The sequence below is a fragment of the Centroberyx gerrardi genome, chromosome 23, assembly GCF_048128805.1.
Source record: "Centroberyx gerrardi isolate f3 chromosome 23, fCenGer3.hap1.cur.20231027, whole genome shotgun sequence".
NCBI lineage: Eukaryota > Metazoa > Chordata > Actinopteri > Beryciformes > Berycidae > Centroberyx > Centroberyx gerrardi.
Genome location: NC_136019.1, coordinates 6,443,680 through 6,461,912, shown reverse-complemented (window position 1 = coordinate 6,461,912; position 18,233 = coordinate 6,443,680). Strand labels below are relative to the sequence as shown.

The 18,233-nt window shown below is 39.9% G+C and overlaps 1 protein-coding gene across 2 annotated transcripts; it reads left to right on the top strand.

The window, feature by feature from the left end:
* Positions 1-9,417: 9,417 nt before the first annotated feature.
* On the top strand, positions 9,418-18,125 carry LOC139911259 (E3 ubiquitin-protein ligase TRIM39-like). Of its 2 annotated transcripts, none has more exons than XM_071898765.2 (8): positions 9,418-9,649; positions 11,256-11,846; positions 12,667-12,762; positions 13,175-13,408; positions 14,633-14,780; positions 15,261-15,287; positions 15,889-16,064; positions 16,959-18,125. In XM_071898765.2, the coding sequence occupies exons 2-8, from the start codon at positions 11,259-11,261 to the stop codon at positions 17,334-17,336; spliced, it is 1,647 nt and encodes a 548-aa protein (XP_071754866.2). In that variant the 5' UTR covers positions 9,418-9,649; positions 11,256-11,258; the 3' UTR covers positions 17,337-18,125. The 2 variants fall into 2 exon arrangements, with proteins under 2 accessions (XP_071754866.2, XP_078147871.1); XM_078291745.1 differs by having other exon boundaries at positions 11,256-11,852; positions 12,673-12,762.
* Positions 18,126-18,233: the final 108 nt, after the last annotated feature.

Below are 18,233 nucleotides of genomic sequence, written 5' to 3'. Positions count from 1 at the left end.
TTTGAGGTGAAAATAAGTACAATGAATGAACATCTCAGTCATGTCATATCTATAAAAGTGTTTAATTTCCTTCTCATCTTTGACAGTCAGCACACCTCTAAACAGATTTTTGGATAAAATGTTTCCAGCCCAGTACTGTACCTATAAAACCTTGATACAGCTTTACAATGATATTTTACATCCTGTGCCAGTGGATAAGGGAACATTTAAACATCTAAGAAAGTATGACTTTTTGGCTTCCAAGTAAGTTTTAAATGGAGACATTACGAGAAAATGTTTTGACAGTATTTAGAAAATAAATAGATGAATATTTATAGGGGGATGAAACCCTAAACGCACTTTTATCAGCTGTTAATCAATGTTCAGGGCAATTTTATGATGAAAAACACATCCATACTTGTAATCTTGATAATACATCACATAATGTTGTCTTCCTGGATTTTATATGCAAGTCTCGGCTTTTGGACACCAACTACCAGTGGAAAAAATATTCTTGTGATGATGACGTGTTAGTGGGTATTCTACATTCATCCGTCATCAAGTTACCACGCCTAACTCCAAAGGGGTTTCATTTAGCTTGGATGAACAATATTTTAAATTAAATTAAATTTTGTTTAAATAAACAAAATAAAAAAAGGAACAAAGCAAAAAAGTTTGGGTATTTAAATTAATTTAGAAAATGTGTTTCTCTTAATGTTTGTTTCCATCCACTACAGAGACATATCTACTGGAAAATTAATCAAACCAAAGTTTACATTTACATTATTACATTATTATTACATTATTACCAGTTAGATTTAAACTAATAAATTAAACCAAAACAGCATTCTTCTTATTTTCTTCTTTGTGGAAGACTTTTCCGTCAGGCCCCTTTCTCCATCGAAGTTTGACGTCTTTGCTCATCCCGTTCTCTTCCATCTTCCTCTCCATCTGAACAACAAAAGGATTGTTTTGCTGTTTTTTCAAACTGGTGACCCTCCACCTGCTCACAAGCCAGCTTCTCAACGCTTAAGGTTACTGATGCTCATATTGTGCTATCAAAACAAAAAATCTGAAGATTTTTTTCAGCAATAACATTTGCTTCCAGACTAAATAGTCTTCTAAAATTTCCTTCTGCTGTTAGGTTAATCAGAATTGGAGAGTACTGATATGTTTTACTCAGAAGTAAAGAATTACAATTACTCTCATGATTTTTAGTAGTGCAAGGTATAGATACAGTACAGATCCCATGTGTTGGTAAGTGACAAAAGCAATTTATTAGAGACTAACCTGTTTCAAGATGGCCTCCATCACAGCAGGGTCATTCAGGTCGACTGTGGAGTCTGCTGACGTCAGCTTTATTTTGAACACATGCTTCTTCTCTGCACCTTTAACACAGAATAGATAGATAGATAGATAGATACTATTAACATTTTTATTTATTTATTTCAAAAGATCAACTTTCAAAAATATATATAATGCCATATAATAAATGTGACTTTGATTAGTGATGAGAATAACTCACGGTTGTAGCAAATGAAATCATATTTGTTCTTACACCTCCTGTCCGACCACTTGCCACGATTGCCAATCTCACTGGCAGCGCAATTCTCATGGAAAGCCTCATTTCCTGGTTGTCCATCCATCCAGTATCTGAATGAGGAGTCGCTCCCTCCTGACCACCACCTCCAGGAGTCTCTGAACAGACCGATCCAAACCCGTGTTGGCACCACCTTCTGGATCTCCTGGTTCCTCACACTGGCCAGGTCTGTGTGGTGCTGCCTGCAGTAGCGCTGAGCTTCGGTCCAGGTCTTTGGTTCGCTTACATAGATATATCTATCAGAGGTACTGGCTGGTGAACCTGAAATTATACATGTATTAGTAGAAAAAATACAATTCCAGGTGAGATAAAGAAACACCAAGGGGCTAGTTGAAACAGGATGGGCTCACCATGGGTATTTGTGTCATCATGGTAGCAGACAAAAGGGTAATTAGAATTGCAAACCAGATCATACCACTTATTGCACTTCATAACACCACACAACTGATTGCCCCTGTTGTTATTAGGTTCCCCTCTTCCCCAGTTTGCAACCATAGCTTCTTCCTCTCCATAGATACTCTTATCTGACAGAGACCACCTCCAGCTGTTTGGTTTGTCATGCAGGCCGATCCAGACTATTCCCTCATAACCTCTGCCTGCAGAATCAATCAGCCTCTTCATGTCGTCCATGTCATCGATGGTGGCCAGGTCAGTGAACTTCTCTCTGCAGTAGCTTTGGGCTTCATTCCAGGTCTTTTGCTCATTAACAAAGTGGTACTGATGATGAAGGCCTGAGCAGAGTCCTGTGAGCGAAGACACATTAAGCATAGTACGCATTATGATGGTGTATGTAGGTTACCTGATGCTCATTGCTTAATATTTAAAAGCAGGTGATTACATCCTGTAAAAAGTTTTGTTTTTTAGTAAATAAATGGTTAGAGGTAGCTAATAATTTCAATAATATTAATTTGTACATTTTACATTAATGATCGTTACTGACCCCCCCCCCCCCCCCCCCCCTCCCCCCGCCACACCACACCACATTACACTACGCGCGCACACACACACACACACACACACACACACACACACACAAACACACTGACCTGAGAGTAGCAGAATGAACAGCATGGTCCTTCTAATAACTGAGGAAAAGAAAAATCTAAGAAATTGTTTATGAAATAATGAACATGTAACATAAAAAATGTATATTTAACATAAATAGTATAATATATACATTACAGTATATATATATTTTTGTGTGTTTTTTGTGTTTTGTGTACATAAATAGTATAATATATAAATATATATATTTATATATATATATTGCCGTTGTTATCAACTGCGGAATCGGGGAAGCGGTGGGGCTTGATTGACAGAGCGGTTCCGTGCCGTATTTATCCAGGTTAAAGTGAAACTCGATTTTCATTTTTACACATCGTCCTAAACCATAAATTCAAATTGATTGATAAAATTGCCCAGCCCTAAATTGAAATAATAATTATTACTTCTCACTTTGACTTGTTATATAACCTTCAAAAGCCTCATCCATCCACCATTACTTTTAATATGAAGACACAAGTTTAGATGGTATTTGTTGCCTCCATGTGTAATTGCGGCCATTGGGTTGATGTTGGCGAATTGTTGAACGTATGATACATACTGTTGGATGGTAAGACTTGACACCTAGTTTCTTCAGTCAACAAAATATTTTCTTACCTGGGAAGTAAGTGGATGACATTAATAATTACTGTACATGCTTCAATTAATTTAATAAATGTTTAGGGGCGCCTTGGCGGTATTATAATTGTCTCCCACCCTTAGGCTACTTTCTATGTTGGATTAAAAATATTTAATTATCATACCATTTCAATATAAAACAATTAAGAGCAAATGGTTACAATTCTATGCAAACTAAGATTTGCATTCATTCTATCAAAAATGAATAGCCTGCACTGCACAGAGAGTCAGAGAATCCATTTTCCTATGCTTTATTCAAGATAAAGGTTGTCTTAAAGCCCAGACTTTTTCAAACATATGTCTTACCTGGATATAGTGGACTGGAAACTGATGCCATTGTCAAACTCTCCCTCTGTTGTCTTTATCTTTCCTGCCAATCGCAAAATATTATTGGGAAAAACATAGTAACCAGGCCTCCTTTAAAATAACCTCAGGTGTGCTGCTCACTTCCTCGTTTTATAGCAAGTTTTGATCCCTCTGATATGCAAAGTATTGACCATCTCATCTCCTGGCAACCATCAGTCACCTGGTCTCTTGCCCTTCCCTTTGAGACTGTAAGACTATTCAGATAAGCTTGACTTGAAGCCTCCCTCCATCCCCAGCATGGGGCTGCAGGAATATTGTGTCAGATATTAATTTTCACACAGATTAGGCCTAGATCTAATTATCCCACTAAAAAGCAAAATATTACACAATAGCCACTGTCTCATTAAACATGAATCACAAGCCATCTGGTCTCTTCCCAACAGCCACTGTTCCCTTCCTCCAGGGATGTAGTGGAGTGTAAACCCACCTAAACTCAGTTTACCCACCTTCTTATTTGCAGAATAGTTTACCCACTTTTTTAGGCTAAAATAACAGTTTATGAAGTAAATTCATCATATGCATCATAGTAAGTAGTATTTAACTCATGTAAGTTACATGAGGATGGGGTCTTTTGAGGAGAAAGAAGAATAAATTAATCATTTTCTTAATTGATTTCTGTTTATATCGGTGATTGTTTGCATAATGAAGATCATCTACTGGAGGTAATAGTTTATCTTTTTATTCACCACTACATCACTGGTTACCTCCCTCCCAAAGTCAGCGTGCAGCTGTAACAATATTGTAACCAGGGTACAAAACTAACTTTTATGTCCACTGGTCGCAATGGCTGGTGTATCCTAAAATTCAATAGCCACTTTCACTGTTTTTAACAGCCAACTAGATTTTTAGAATTGAATACAACCTCCAAACTACAGAGGAATGAACCAGCCAAAGCCAGAACTTGCCAGTGTTTGGCTACCGGCTAGTGTTACTTTCCCATTCTGATTGTTAACAGATTGTTAACAGATTTGACTTTGACATCACACTTCAGGCATTTAAGTGACGCTCTTATTCAGAGTGACGCCTCTCAAGTTTTGACAGTTGAAAAGCTACAGCAATACTTGATTTCTCTGAACAATTCTTCTTGGAGATGGAGCCAAAGTGCAGCAGTAGATCAGCAAGCATGCAGTAAAAAAGGGGACTTTTAAAATGGCTCTATCTGTGTGTGTGAATCTGGGAGAGTTATTTAAAGCTAAATGGTAAACCATGTGATTGTCCTCATGCAGTCTGTGCACATGTAAATTGAGCAAACTGATGCAAATTTGATGGTAAATGTCCAGCCTACACACACAGGCCCTTCCCTAACAAACAACCTCAGACTTTACAGATATTGTTTGATTTGTCTAAATACAGTGAATGGAGAAATAAAAGATAAATTAAAGCTGCAAGCAGCCTCGAAAGGTATTCACAGCGTGCGACCGCCTAGTACAGTGACCGCTTCTGAAAATCACTCAGGACTGGTGTGAGAAGTGTCCACAAGCAATCAGGAGTGAATCCGAGTCACGGTTTATGAGTAGATGCTGTTCATGTGTGACTTCTAGAATTAGCAGTTAGCTTAGCACAAATTCAAATTTGTACTGTGTTGTCGTGCTTTGGGCTGTCAACACCAAACTTGGTACAGTCCCTAAGGGTGTGGTCACTAACGTGCCCACCAAGTTTCAAGGTCATAGGCCACTGTGAAGTGGACTTGTGATAGATTGAAAAATGTCAGAATCTGATTGGCTAATAACTCCGCCATTTTTTACCTAATCATAACGTGTGTGTCATTTGGACTTATGGTTCAGGAGAAGAAGATTGTCAAAGGTTTTTCAAAATTTTCAAGATGGTGGAAAATGTACCCAGATGGACCTTATGGGTCCTTATGGCAAATTTGTTGAGCAGGCCAAATGACAGCTATATACCAAGTGTCAAGTGTTTAGGTTAAACGGGGCAGCGGGGGTGACCGTTTAAGTTTGACTGAAGGTTATAGCGCCCCTTGTGGCTGAAATGCTACCAAACCGCTTGGACACCTGCTCAACGGGCTGTGCTATGTGTGCGCCAAATTTGAAAATTTTCTACCAATCAGACGCTGAGCTAGAGCCAATACCACAGGCATATAATAATAATAAGAATCCAGCCAGAAACAATAGGTATTACCAGCTACGCTGCGAATACCTAATAAAAAAAAATAAAAGATGTGTATAATATGTAAATACTCTTCTTAAAGTAGTGTCCATTCAGCTAAATGACTATCTCAACACAAATAATCTTCATGAATTGTTTCAGTCTGGCTTTTAGGCCCACCACATCAGCGAAACAGCACTTCTCAAGGTTTTAAATGATTTGAAAGTTAAAAAAGACTTGGACAACCTGTCTATTTTAATTCTTCTCAGTACTGCATTCGATACAGTTTATCAAAAGATTTTACTTCATCCACTAGAACATTGGGTTGGCTTTTCCAGCTCAGTCTTAGACTGGGGCAGGACCTATCTCACAGATTGTGAATACTATGTTGTGCTGGACACCTTTGTCTCCAAGCATCATGCTTTATCTTGTGGTGTTCCCCAAGGCTCAATTTTGGGGCCAATGTTATTTAGCCATTACTTGCTTCCTCTTGCCGATATTATCAAGAATTATAACACTTGCTATAGTCAATTTGCCGATGACATACAATTATACCTGTCTATAGCATCTGATGCTCACAGGTCTATTAACTCCCTAGTGCAGTGTATGGATCAACAGAGGTTCTCATTGGTAATGAAGCACAGAGAAATTACATATTGCTTCATTTTCACTTCCTATCTCGGAAGGCCAAAAATCATGTCAGAAATCTTTTTGACAGTGATCTTAGTTCTAAGAATCATATCAGTAATATGTGCAAAACGGCCTTTTATCATCTACGTAAAGGTCCGTGACATGTTTTCCACTGCTGACTGTGAAAAACTTGTACATGATATGTAATGTAATGACATGTAATGTGTGTCTTTGTATGTGTGTTAAGCATGCATCTATTTCTATGCATGCATCTGTCTCTATCTGTCTTCCTTCAACAACATGTTTTATCGTACTGATGTGCAAAATAGTAAAATATGTCACAAAGGTCCCCGGGTCTCATTAAACATCAACTGGTCTACTCTGAAAACTCACTGTCATGACTTGTGATGACAAGCCATGACTTGACTGTGACTGAACTCACCAGCTCACATCCTGACTGCAGGCCTGAGATTCAGTCAACAAAAAAATGTTTGTTCCTGTGTAAAAATAGAGATACAAGTAATATTGACTGCTCTTCAATTGGACTCTTAAGTTTTTCCCCTACACTGCCTAGAGTGGCTTTCAACCAACTAAATATTAAAATGGGTTTAACTGGAGAGTTTGAGTGCTACAAATAGAATACAGGAAACAATGTACAACTGTACCTGCTGGGTCATGTAAGATCAACCATGGATGATTTAGAAAATGTTTGCTGTGGTCTCTGGATGGGGACAAAGGATGCAAAACAGATGTAAAGTAATTCTGCCTCACCTGATGCAAACCGTATGCTAAACTGACATGTAGCTCTTTTTTTGGATGAGTGTACAATCCATAAAGTAAAGTCTGAGTTATACAAACAAGCATTGTTCAGTTGTCTTCCTTGAGTGACTAATTTTATTTTCTCTATGTATCACAGGCACAGTAGCATACAATTAGATAGCTACTGTGCATAATAATTCTTCAGTAAGCACTTCAGTTATTTGAGACCCAGTGACCTTTGAATGCATAGAGATTAAACTGTTTAATCTCTATGCATTCAAAGTTCATGACAGGAGGTAACTTAGGTCCTTGGTTGACAAAATAATAATGATTTTGCAGACTAGATCCTCTTTATTTTAGAGATACTGAATTATTAACTTCAGGTAATGTTTTTTTCTTAAAAGTGGTTTTAGTTTTTTGGCATAGAATTAGCCAAATTCAAGCGTATTTTTACGCCATTTACAAATGGAAGCCAAGCTTTCACAGCCTTACATAACTAAAATTTAAAATTTAGCTCTTTTATACTAACAGTCGATGTATCAAAGGCTCAGACAATACATTTGAAAATAACATTCAAATATGTTGTCATTTTCTGGATAATACTGACATTTAAATTATGAAAAAAAACAAAGTTCAGCAGAGGAGCAACTGTGTTTCAACAGGGGGCGCCGTACTGCAGTCGTGATTCAGCCTTTAAGCAACTGAAGACTGTTGGGTCCCGTCTGTCTTTTATGAGCTTGTAAATAGGTCCCATCACACACATCTCACATGATCTCTTGTGAAAATAAAGTAGCAGTCTAGGACAACTGGTCAAGTCCCAGAACCATATGAACCTCACTATGGCTGAACAGGCAGGCTGGTCCCAGATCAGCACTCTTACTACCACTGCTTCCACAGATAAACAACATAACAGCAATTTTATCTAAATTGGAATACATTTTTACCATGGGTGGCCCAGTAGGAATGTGTTAATACTGCACTCTTCCCATTGAGCTACACAGGGAATGGACAACTTTCCACAACTTGATGAAACTGAATCCCAAATAGTCCTTTTTGTCCCGCCTAACTCCATTAAATTGATTCACCATGATTTGGATACTCTTTCAGTCCTTGCACAGCCAGTAGCAAGACATTTACTGTAGATGGAGATCTCATTTAGATTCTTGATGCTAACTGGAGCTTAAACAAACAGGTTATGCAAGTTATGCAACCTTGCATATTTCAGTTGATGATTATTTCCAAAATGAAGCTGTTTTTATCCTTTGTGATCTGAAAAAAGTCATCTCTTCTCATTTAGACTACTGCAACTCTCTGTGGTCCTGCCTCAGTCAGCAGCCCCGCTCTCGTCTCCATCTTGTGCTTCTTACTGGGAGGAAAAGACAATATCATATCATCCCTATCTGACCATCTTTACATTGGTTACCTATTAGTTTTAAAATTGATTTTACACTTTTAAGCACAGAAGGGTCTGGCACCAAACGATATCTCAGATCTTTTAACCCTATACAAGGCAGATCGCAGCCTGAAGTCTTCAGGCAGGGCTCTAATGGCTTAGGCTGGCGAAATCACTATCATCTTTTAAATCACTTAACTCACTTTATAGGACTTGCTTTTATGTAAGGGTGTTTTATTTGTTCTTGACCTCCCCTTTTATATATTTCTTTTATTTCCTTGCTTTGCTTTTATGCTTCCATTGCTCTTCTCATTTTACTGCTGATAAAAAATGTTTTGCTTTTATTCACCTTTTTGTAAAAGGCTTTGCAACTGTGTTTTTAAAATGCTATATAAACAAAAAGCATGACAGTGCCATGTTCCACCCATTGAGTTATACAGGATCACCTTTACCTGTTTTGTACATTTTCATGCCCAAACTCATACGACCAAATTTCTCAAATGAGGAAGTCAATTCGCTTTTATCAGTCAACAGCAATGTGCTGAACATTAAATTGACCCTCTATGTGAGTGTGTGTGTGTGCATGTTCTGTGTGTGTGTGTGTGTGTGACAAAAAGGTAATGCAGAACTGCAGCATTCCCCAGGTCAGGTGGTTCTAAGCTGTTCAGGTGTGTCATAAATGGAAAATGTTACCCGTTGGACTCAAACGGCACACCCATGAGGCAAACACACACCTACTATTATTGTGTATTTACATGACACACACACACACACACACACACACACACATACATACACACACAGGTTTGCTCAGGGTAAAGGTCATGCTACAGCATGTGAGCATAATAATATTGGCTATGCAAACTAATAGTAGGTTGTGTAGTAAATGTTGCCATTTTCAGATGATGTAGACACAGAGAAGTGGACAGAGAGACCAACAGTCGGCTCAGGAGAGGGAGGGCTGGGCTGCACTCTGATAAAATAACTGTGTTGACGTTAGATTTTCCTGTTTCACAGCTAGCCTAACGTATTCACACTCATTTATACTGCAGGAGTCACCTGTCCTGCTGTCAGCGAGGAAAGACCTGTGACCGACCGACTCTGTTAGCCAGAGGAAAAGCAGCTTCACCTAAGAGAAAGTAAGTGTAAGCATACAGTAAAGGTAAAAAAAAATTGACTAACCAGGTGAATCAAAGTGAAAGCAATGATCTCTTATTGATTTTGCCTTTTAAATCCACTTCAGCCATGAAGGGGAAGATGTACTGTAGATAAAGGGGATGACAGGTTTTTTTTTTTTGGTTTTTTTAAATGACTGAGACAAATATGGTACAGCACATTATCAGGAAGTTGTTCAAAATGTTAACTGTAGTCAATGCACAGTTATACGCTGTACAGTAGGTTGTGTGGGAGGGTAGATAGCTGACATCCTGTGTAGCGAAATAGATTCACACAGACTGATGAGTCCATATGAAGGGTTTCACACTAGATTGTTAAACATGCAGTTTAGAAATGTTACTTGAAATACAGCAGTCAGAAGTTCAAAAATATAGCCGGGGAAAGGTCTTAAAGTTGCTAATAATATAAATGTTTTTTCATTAGCTTTACTTTCTCTGTTATTTTGCTAGAATACTTGTCTCCTTTTCATTCTGTGTACAAGTTCCACATCTACATGTTGATAGAAACCAGCCCAAAAGGCAACTTTGGATCGATAGAAGTGATTATAATTGGTGTTACATTGTTTCCTGGTTATTGAGAGACTGTATGACGAGAGGGGCTGCAGTTACACACAAAGTATACAATTTACTTGTTACAATCGGAGCGGATTTGATGAATAGATCTCTGGTATTGTTTTTAAAGTGAAACTTGAACCATACAGTAACTATCCTGCACGATAATATGCAGTGTACAGTATCAGTGTCAAGGCAGCAGGGGGGCATAGTGAGTAGGCAGACCACCCTGCAATTTCCCTGTTATTATTATAGTTATTATTATAGGATAATGTTGCTGTAATGAGTTAGTTGTATGTTTCAGTGGGAAGTGAGGGTGTGTCTGGTGTGTGTTTTTAGCAGAGGAATAAAAGACTAATACACCCAACAGACCAAACAGTGCAGGGTGTTGACTGTGAGAGAACAACTATGTTTGACACAACTCTAGGAATGAGTCCTGAATTTCTGGACATACATGGCTATATACATAAATGCATAGTTACAGTGTTGCATTACGTCAATAAACACATAGTTACATGTATATGAGAAGGTGAGAGTTTTAACTCAGAGGGCACTCGTGTTCAATCAAATTTGAAAAGGATATTTCTGAATGAAAAGGCCAAATCAGTTTTATTTATGCATCAATTTAGTGAACATGTTGTATTCTACATAGATTTTATCCTGTATGTCAATCTCCATTCCTGTCCTCCATTTTCTTTCTCTTGGATTGTTCTTCATGTATGCTGTTGCCTTTATACTGCTGCCACATTTAACAAGGTGCCCTTTTGTTAAAAAGTAACTTTACTCACTTACTTAAGCTACTTTTTACTTTTTTTTAAAAAACAGATTACCAGTGTGAAATACACTTGTAATTTCACTTCTATTTCAGCAAAGTAACAGTTTTTGTAATAGGATATTTTAGTACTCTTTCAACCTCTGACAATAGTGTTTTTTTGTGGCTATGGACCTCTGCACACACTTCCTCTATCAAAGATCCTCCTGTGTCACAAACACCAAACTTCCTGTTTCTGTCCTCCAGAAAATGGCGTCCCCAGGTAACCTGTTGTCAGAGAAACAGTTCCAGTGCTCCATCTGTCTGCAGGTGTTCACCGACCCGGTCACCACTCCCTGCGGACACAACTTCTGCCAGGCCTGCATCCAGAGCGTGTGGGACAGCAGTGAGGTGTGCCGGTGTCCCACCTGTGAGAAACCCTTCACCCCCCGGCCTGAAATAAGCATCAACACAGCGTTCAAAGAGCTCGCGGACGTGTTCAGGAAGATGGCGGTCAGCGTGTCCGCCCCGCCCGTATCCGCGGCCGAGCCGGGCGAGGTGGTGTGCGACGTCTGTGCCGGGACGTCCGTGCAGCTCAAGGCCCTGAAGTCCTGCCTGGTGTGTCTGACCTCGTACTGCGATGCCCACCTGGAGCCTCACCAGAGAGTCGCCACCCTGAAGCTCCACAAGCTGATCGACCCGGTGGAGAACCTGCAGGAGCGGATGTGTAAGAAGCACGAGAGGCTGCTGGAGATGTTCTGCAGAGACGAGCAGATGTGCGTGTGCCAGTTCTGCACCGAGACCGAGCACAAGAGTCACCGGGCCGTTACCATAGAGGAGGAGAGCGGGGACAGGAGGGTACGGGTACTTTGTATTCGGGTTCGACTAATATGGGTTTTTGAAGGCTAAAATATTTTGATATTTTGTATGTTTTCAACACGTTTAAATGTTTCCATTTTCATGTCCAAAAATTCCAATTTTTCAGTGTTTTCCCTAGAATTGTGTTCTTGTCAGTAAGGAAAAGACACTAAAGGAGGAAAAGACACTAAAGCTCTCTAGGGTTAGCAGCTCTTTTTAGTCCAGTTGACCCTCCGCACATAGGCAGGACTCCTCTGGGATAGATTACTACCTTAAGATGAAGAATTCATTTACAAAAAATATTACTGAACAATTAAATAACTATGTGCAAAGAAAAAATCATTGCAGGTTTTACAGACTGTTTTTCTGTAGCTGTGGTCACGGAGGAACCTCCATCATATCGACCATGTACAACACTGACTGGCCAATGTCCAATATTTAATAATATGCCAATATTGGCATACCGAAATATCAGTCTAACCCTACTTTGTATGTATGCAAACTAACTGCATCTCTACAATGAATGTGTCTGTCTTTATGTTTATAGTAATAACACAGACCTGGGAAATGTGGCTTTGGCCTTTGCACTCCTTACTATCATTTGCTAGTATTGTTGACAGTGGAATAATTTATTCTGCTGTCACACACATTGCAAGTCGCTCTGGATAAACCATCAGCTAAATGCCTAAAATGCAAAAGTGAAATGTAAATGTAGACCGACCGCAGAGAGACAAACTAGTCACCAACAACCTACAAACAACAACAAACAAACAATGTACTCTACCAACTAACAGTGCATACATTTCTCTGTTTGCCTTAGGTCCAGATGAGGACGACTGAGGCAGAATTTAAGCAGATGATCCAGGAGAGACTGAACAAAGTGGAGGAGATCAAACGCTCTCTGGAGCTCAGCAGAGTGAGTCCTGATAGAAACGTTCATCAATACTGTTTGGATTCAACAGGTGAATTGAGCAGAGGGGGAAAGAGTCATGAGGTGGACAGAAAAACTCTCTTACTCTACTGTCTCTCTCCACCTACACATATAACCAACAGCTGAATGCAACAGGTTCACGCCTGTCTCTGGAGGTTGTTAAAAGGCATTCTGGGAAATGTAGGAAGTAGACGAGGATGGTTTTGGGAAAGTGGGTACACCAAAAAAGTAAATTACAACACTTTATTACAAAATAACTCCTGGGATGCGTTGAACATCGCAGATTCATGATAGATAAAAGTGTAAGAGTATCTAAATGTAAATATACATTTATATCTGAAGGCTTAATTTCTTTCATTTTACACACAGATGTGTATATTTTTTTATCCTCAATCAGATGAGCTCAAAGAAGGAGACGGAGGAGAGCGGTCGCCTCTTTACATCTCTGATTCGCTCGGTGGAGGAGAGACAGGCTGAAGTGAACGCGGAGATCGAGGAGAAGCAGAAAGCAGCAGAGAGGAGAGCGGAGGAGCTCGTCAACCAGCTGGAGCAGGAGATCACTGAGCTGCAGAGGAGAAACACTGAGCTGGAGGAGCTGGAGCACACCGAGGACCACCTCCACCTCGTACAGGTTAGAATCAGCCTTAGATATCGATGAATACAGGATCTTTAACTTTACAAATACACATTTATGCGGGGCAATAGTCAAACAGATATAGGCTTATGATCAGCATTTTGAATCAGTGGAGTAGTTGAGGAAATCTGGGAGGGAAAAGTGAAGAAGCAACACTCTCGTGTCCCTTGGAGACAGCGGCTGCATTCGGATCCACATCACCAAGTTGTCTTCCCTTGATGTCCTCCCTTCAGTACGCCCCCTAGTTACGAAATGTCTGACGTACAACAAGTAAACCCTTCTGGTTCTCAGCAAGGGAAGAAAGGCGGGGAGCAACACAAGTCAGAACTGAACAGCCCTCGCTGCTTTATATAGGAAGGAAGTCCTATACATTTACTCTCAGACACAAAATAAAAAAGTTTTTTTCCAGCGAGACGTTTTACTCTTATGTTTGAAACCAAATAAAACTAAAATTGTTTAGTCTCCATAAATCAAATAAAGCCTTTTTGAGGATGCTGGGTTATTGAAATACTTGAAGCACTGCATCTTTTGACAGCCTGCCCACTTTTGAATGGTGCAGCATTATGAAAAATTTAAACGCAGAAACTGGAATTTGCCAAATCGGCTTACATTTATAGGATATGCACAATTTCTATCAGCCATCGTTCTGTTACATTCAGCATGGATTCAGAGACCAGATCAGAGTGGTGGATTGTGGGATACACTTCATTCTTACTTTTGTGGAAAGGAGGAAGAACGAGGGAACAAGGGAGAATTAATGCTCTGTTTAACTGAAGTTGGAACCAAATTACACTTTGTTTGTCAGACATTTTTCATCCTGGCATTTTGGGGATTCCCCCCTCGATTCAAGGGAAGACGACATCCAGAAGAATTTTTTTACGTGGAACCGAATGCAGCCAGGTCGTCTATGTCGCATGTTGATGACATCATAACTAGGTCAAGGGAAAACCATGATAGAAGCTTCATATTTTTCTTTAGAATCAGTTCCAGTTCAAGGACAATGTTTACACCTGACGATATTTGGATACTGTGGTAAAATGTAGGAAATAGGGTTCGACTAACATGGGTCTTTAAATTATACCATTCTTACGCCAAAAACAATATTTGATGTTTCCCTCTGAATTTAATTCTTGTCAGGGTGGAAAAGCCCTTTGAGTAATTGTGATGAATAAATTTGACTTGACTTCATGCGTGTTCCCCTTTGTGTTTGCTCTGCGGCAGAGGTTCCCCTCCCTCAGCTCACCTCCGCCCAGCAGAGCGTGGTCGGAGATCGGTGTCCACCCCGACCTCTGTGTGGGGACTGTGAGGAGAGCGGCCTCTAAACTGGATGACACCTTGAAGAATGAGCTGGACAGCCTGAGAGAGGAAGGTGAGGTGAAGCAGTCTGTACAAATTGAATTGGCTGCTAGCGGATGACGTTTACCTGTAGCTCAAAAATTCAACTAGTTTAAACTTTTTTGACGTACTAGTTTGCAATATTTTCATGCACTGCTTTCTGTCAATCCGTGTCATCCGTCAATGCATAGATCTCATTCTCAATACATGGGATATTGTCCATTATTTTGACTGATCACAAATGCTCATGTGAACGGGGCTTAAGGGTTCAATCCTGACTGGGGCATCCCATACTGATAATGTATGCACTCATAGTACTGTAAGGAGCTTTGAATAAAATGTTTCACCACATGTAGCACAATAACGCACTGTTTGATGTAAGAGTGAGGTGCTCCCCACTTTGTAATCAGATTTCTTACAGGCATTTTCCCCAAAGCTTTGTTGCAGTCTTCAGCTAAAACCTTTCACTTAAACTTATAAAACTGAAGCACTGCGTTTTCTTTTTTTATGACAGAGTTGAAGAGGATGCAGAAATATGCAGGTATGACCTCACTGTACACATGTGAATATCCACTACTGTCATAGTATCATATATCAATGTCATATAGGGTCAAATGGATTTTGGTATGTTGACTTGATTCATTTACTCTCATTCACTTCTTTGGTCATTTGACACTCACCTTCCTGTTCATTCATTCATTCATTCATTCATTCATTCATCCATTCATTCATTTACTTATTTACTGATTGAGGGAGTGAATGAGCCACGCATTTAGGAGGCTATTCATTCATTCGTTTATTCAATCTTTACTTCTTACTGTTGATTCACTTATGTTTTAATTTACTCCTTTATTACTATTATTATTATTATCATTATTATTATTATTATTCACATATTCACTCACATTTACCTATTCATTCACTCCATTCATTCATTCAATACTTTTTACTGTTGATTGTATCGTTTGCTTTTGTTTACTCCTTTATAAAGTGTTTGTAACTGTGTTATTGTTATTATTATAATTAGTAGTAGTGGTAGAACTTGTAGCAGCAGTAGTAGTAGTAGTAGTTGTATTAGTATTAAGCAGCAGTAGTATTAGTATGAGTATTAATTGAACTTATCTCCCATGTTATCTCCCCAGTCGACGTGGTTTTAGACCAGGACACCGCCCACCCCAACATTGTCCTGTCGGCCGACGGGAAGCAGGCGGGCCGCGGCGACCTGCTGCACATCCTGCCCGACAACCCCCACCGCTTTGACCCCGTGCTCTGCGTCCTGGGCAGGAGGGGCTTCCTGTCCGGGAGGTTCTACTTCCAGGTCGGTGTATTCTCTGATATTCGGTTACTTCATCACAACCCATAGAGACCATGGGAACAGCTGCAAGTTTGAGAAAGAGAGAATAGCGTCATGTTCTTTTGATATGCCTGTCCTCCTTTTTGGGTTTTTGGATATTTATATGCAAATATAAGTGAGTTGTCATGACAGCACAGGACGTTTTGAAACTCGTAACTTTGCAACTTTTCAATGGAGTACATGTGAGAAGTGAAGAGATGACCGTTCTCCATCTCTTTCTTTGAACTTACCTGATTGACTACTATAATACATGCAAGGATGATGTATTCACTATACTATGATTCAAAGGGTTTGGGTTCATGTGTATGGATATGGGTACATCTGAGTTTCAGGTAGGTAACCTAAGTGTTGGTTCACAAAACAATACCCCTTTTGCAGACTGGATGAACTTAACTGTTTACCCAAAATGTATATATAGTGTTTTGGAAATGAACTCTTCACATGTTGCCTTGCCTTGTTCAGTTTTGTATCTTGAAAACAGATGCAGTTGCACTCCATTTAAGTCTTTTGTAGTAATTATCAGCGGTTGTGTCCTCAGAAGTACAAACTGGTGAAAAAAATCATGTAGCATGTAAGAATGGAGTGTGTACATTTTGTATTTGCTTGGCTTATCACTGCACCAAGCACTTTTTTATACATGGTTTCAATAAATATGCAACTTTTCTGCCTTGGCCACTGTTAAAGAGCTGCTGCATTCTTTTTGTCATCAGTGTTTTCTCTTGGAACCACAAATCGAAGCACATTACCATGCAATTTTGATGAATTTTTAACAAATTATTAATAATCTCTCTTGACTCAATCTCGTTGTACCATGCCACACACATGCTAATCTGCGTATTCTGTTACATCCTCGATTAGGTTGCGGTGGGGACGAAGACCTTCTGGGACCTGGGTGTGGTCAAAGAGTCGGTCAACAGGAAGGGGATGATCACCTCCACCCCGGACAACGGCTACTGGACGGTGCGTCTGAGGGGCGGAGACGAGTACCGCGCCCTGGAATCCCCCTCCGTCCTTCTCCACCTCAGGGAGAAGCCGCAGACGGTGGGAGTGTTTGTGGATTACGAGGAGGGGACGGTGTCGTTCTTCGACGTGGAGGCCAGGTCTCATATCTACTCCTTCACCGGCGGCTCGTTCACCGAGAGGCTGTTCCCCTTCCTCAGCCCCAGCGTTAGCGACGAAGGGAGGAACGCGGCGCCGCTGGTTATCACGGCTGTCAATCACGAGACGCAGGCTTAGGGACGCGCCCTTGTCTGCCTTCTAAAGCTGCGAGGGAAGTATTCCTATTAGCAAGAACTGACACAGTACTGTATTGTGTAGGAAACTGCAAGTTTTTGCACATCTTTCAAACATTTTTCATATCACAAACCCCCAGAGAGACAGACATTAGAGCCTCGGACCCCCATTTGATGATATTTTGTCCCAGGGACCCCGATATTTAACATTTTTGCTGTTTATTAAGTATTAAATTATAAAACTGTCTACCTGTATGTGGTCAGACTGAAGCCTATTACAATAGTCATTGTTATACATTCTCTAACTGGGATAATTCCTAGTGAATTCAATTATAGCGAAACTAGTCCTGTTTTCTGAGGGACCTCCTGGACCCCACTGATCTAGACTATAATGCCAATTGCCAAATTTTATCAATATTTATCAAACCTCTCGGTTGATCTAGGTCCATAGACTGGATCCCCATAACTGATTCTCAATCATTGTGATCTGAAAGGCAAAACAGATCCTGGGTCTAACCATTACCAGCAATGTTTAGTGTTTACCTGCCTTGATGAAGTGATTACAGTGATCAAATGATTGGTTGCTATTGTGTTTTGCAATTTTGCGGATTTTTTATTTTATTTGGACAATACATAGACATTCTGCTGACTTAATTACCACATTACCCTAAATGACAATGACCTGTCTGTGTATCGAACACATTATGCGACTGATGCATTGACTAATATGTTTCAATCAGTGTTTATATGGTGTATTGATTTTCCAATAAAGAAGGATCCAGTTGTTACTGTTGACAGTTGGACTCAATATCTTGTTTACAGCCTAAAAGCTGTGTGCGCTTGTTCAACCCTTTGTCTGTTTTGCAAAACCTTTGCATCAGTCCAGACGGACCAAATTTCC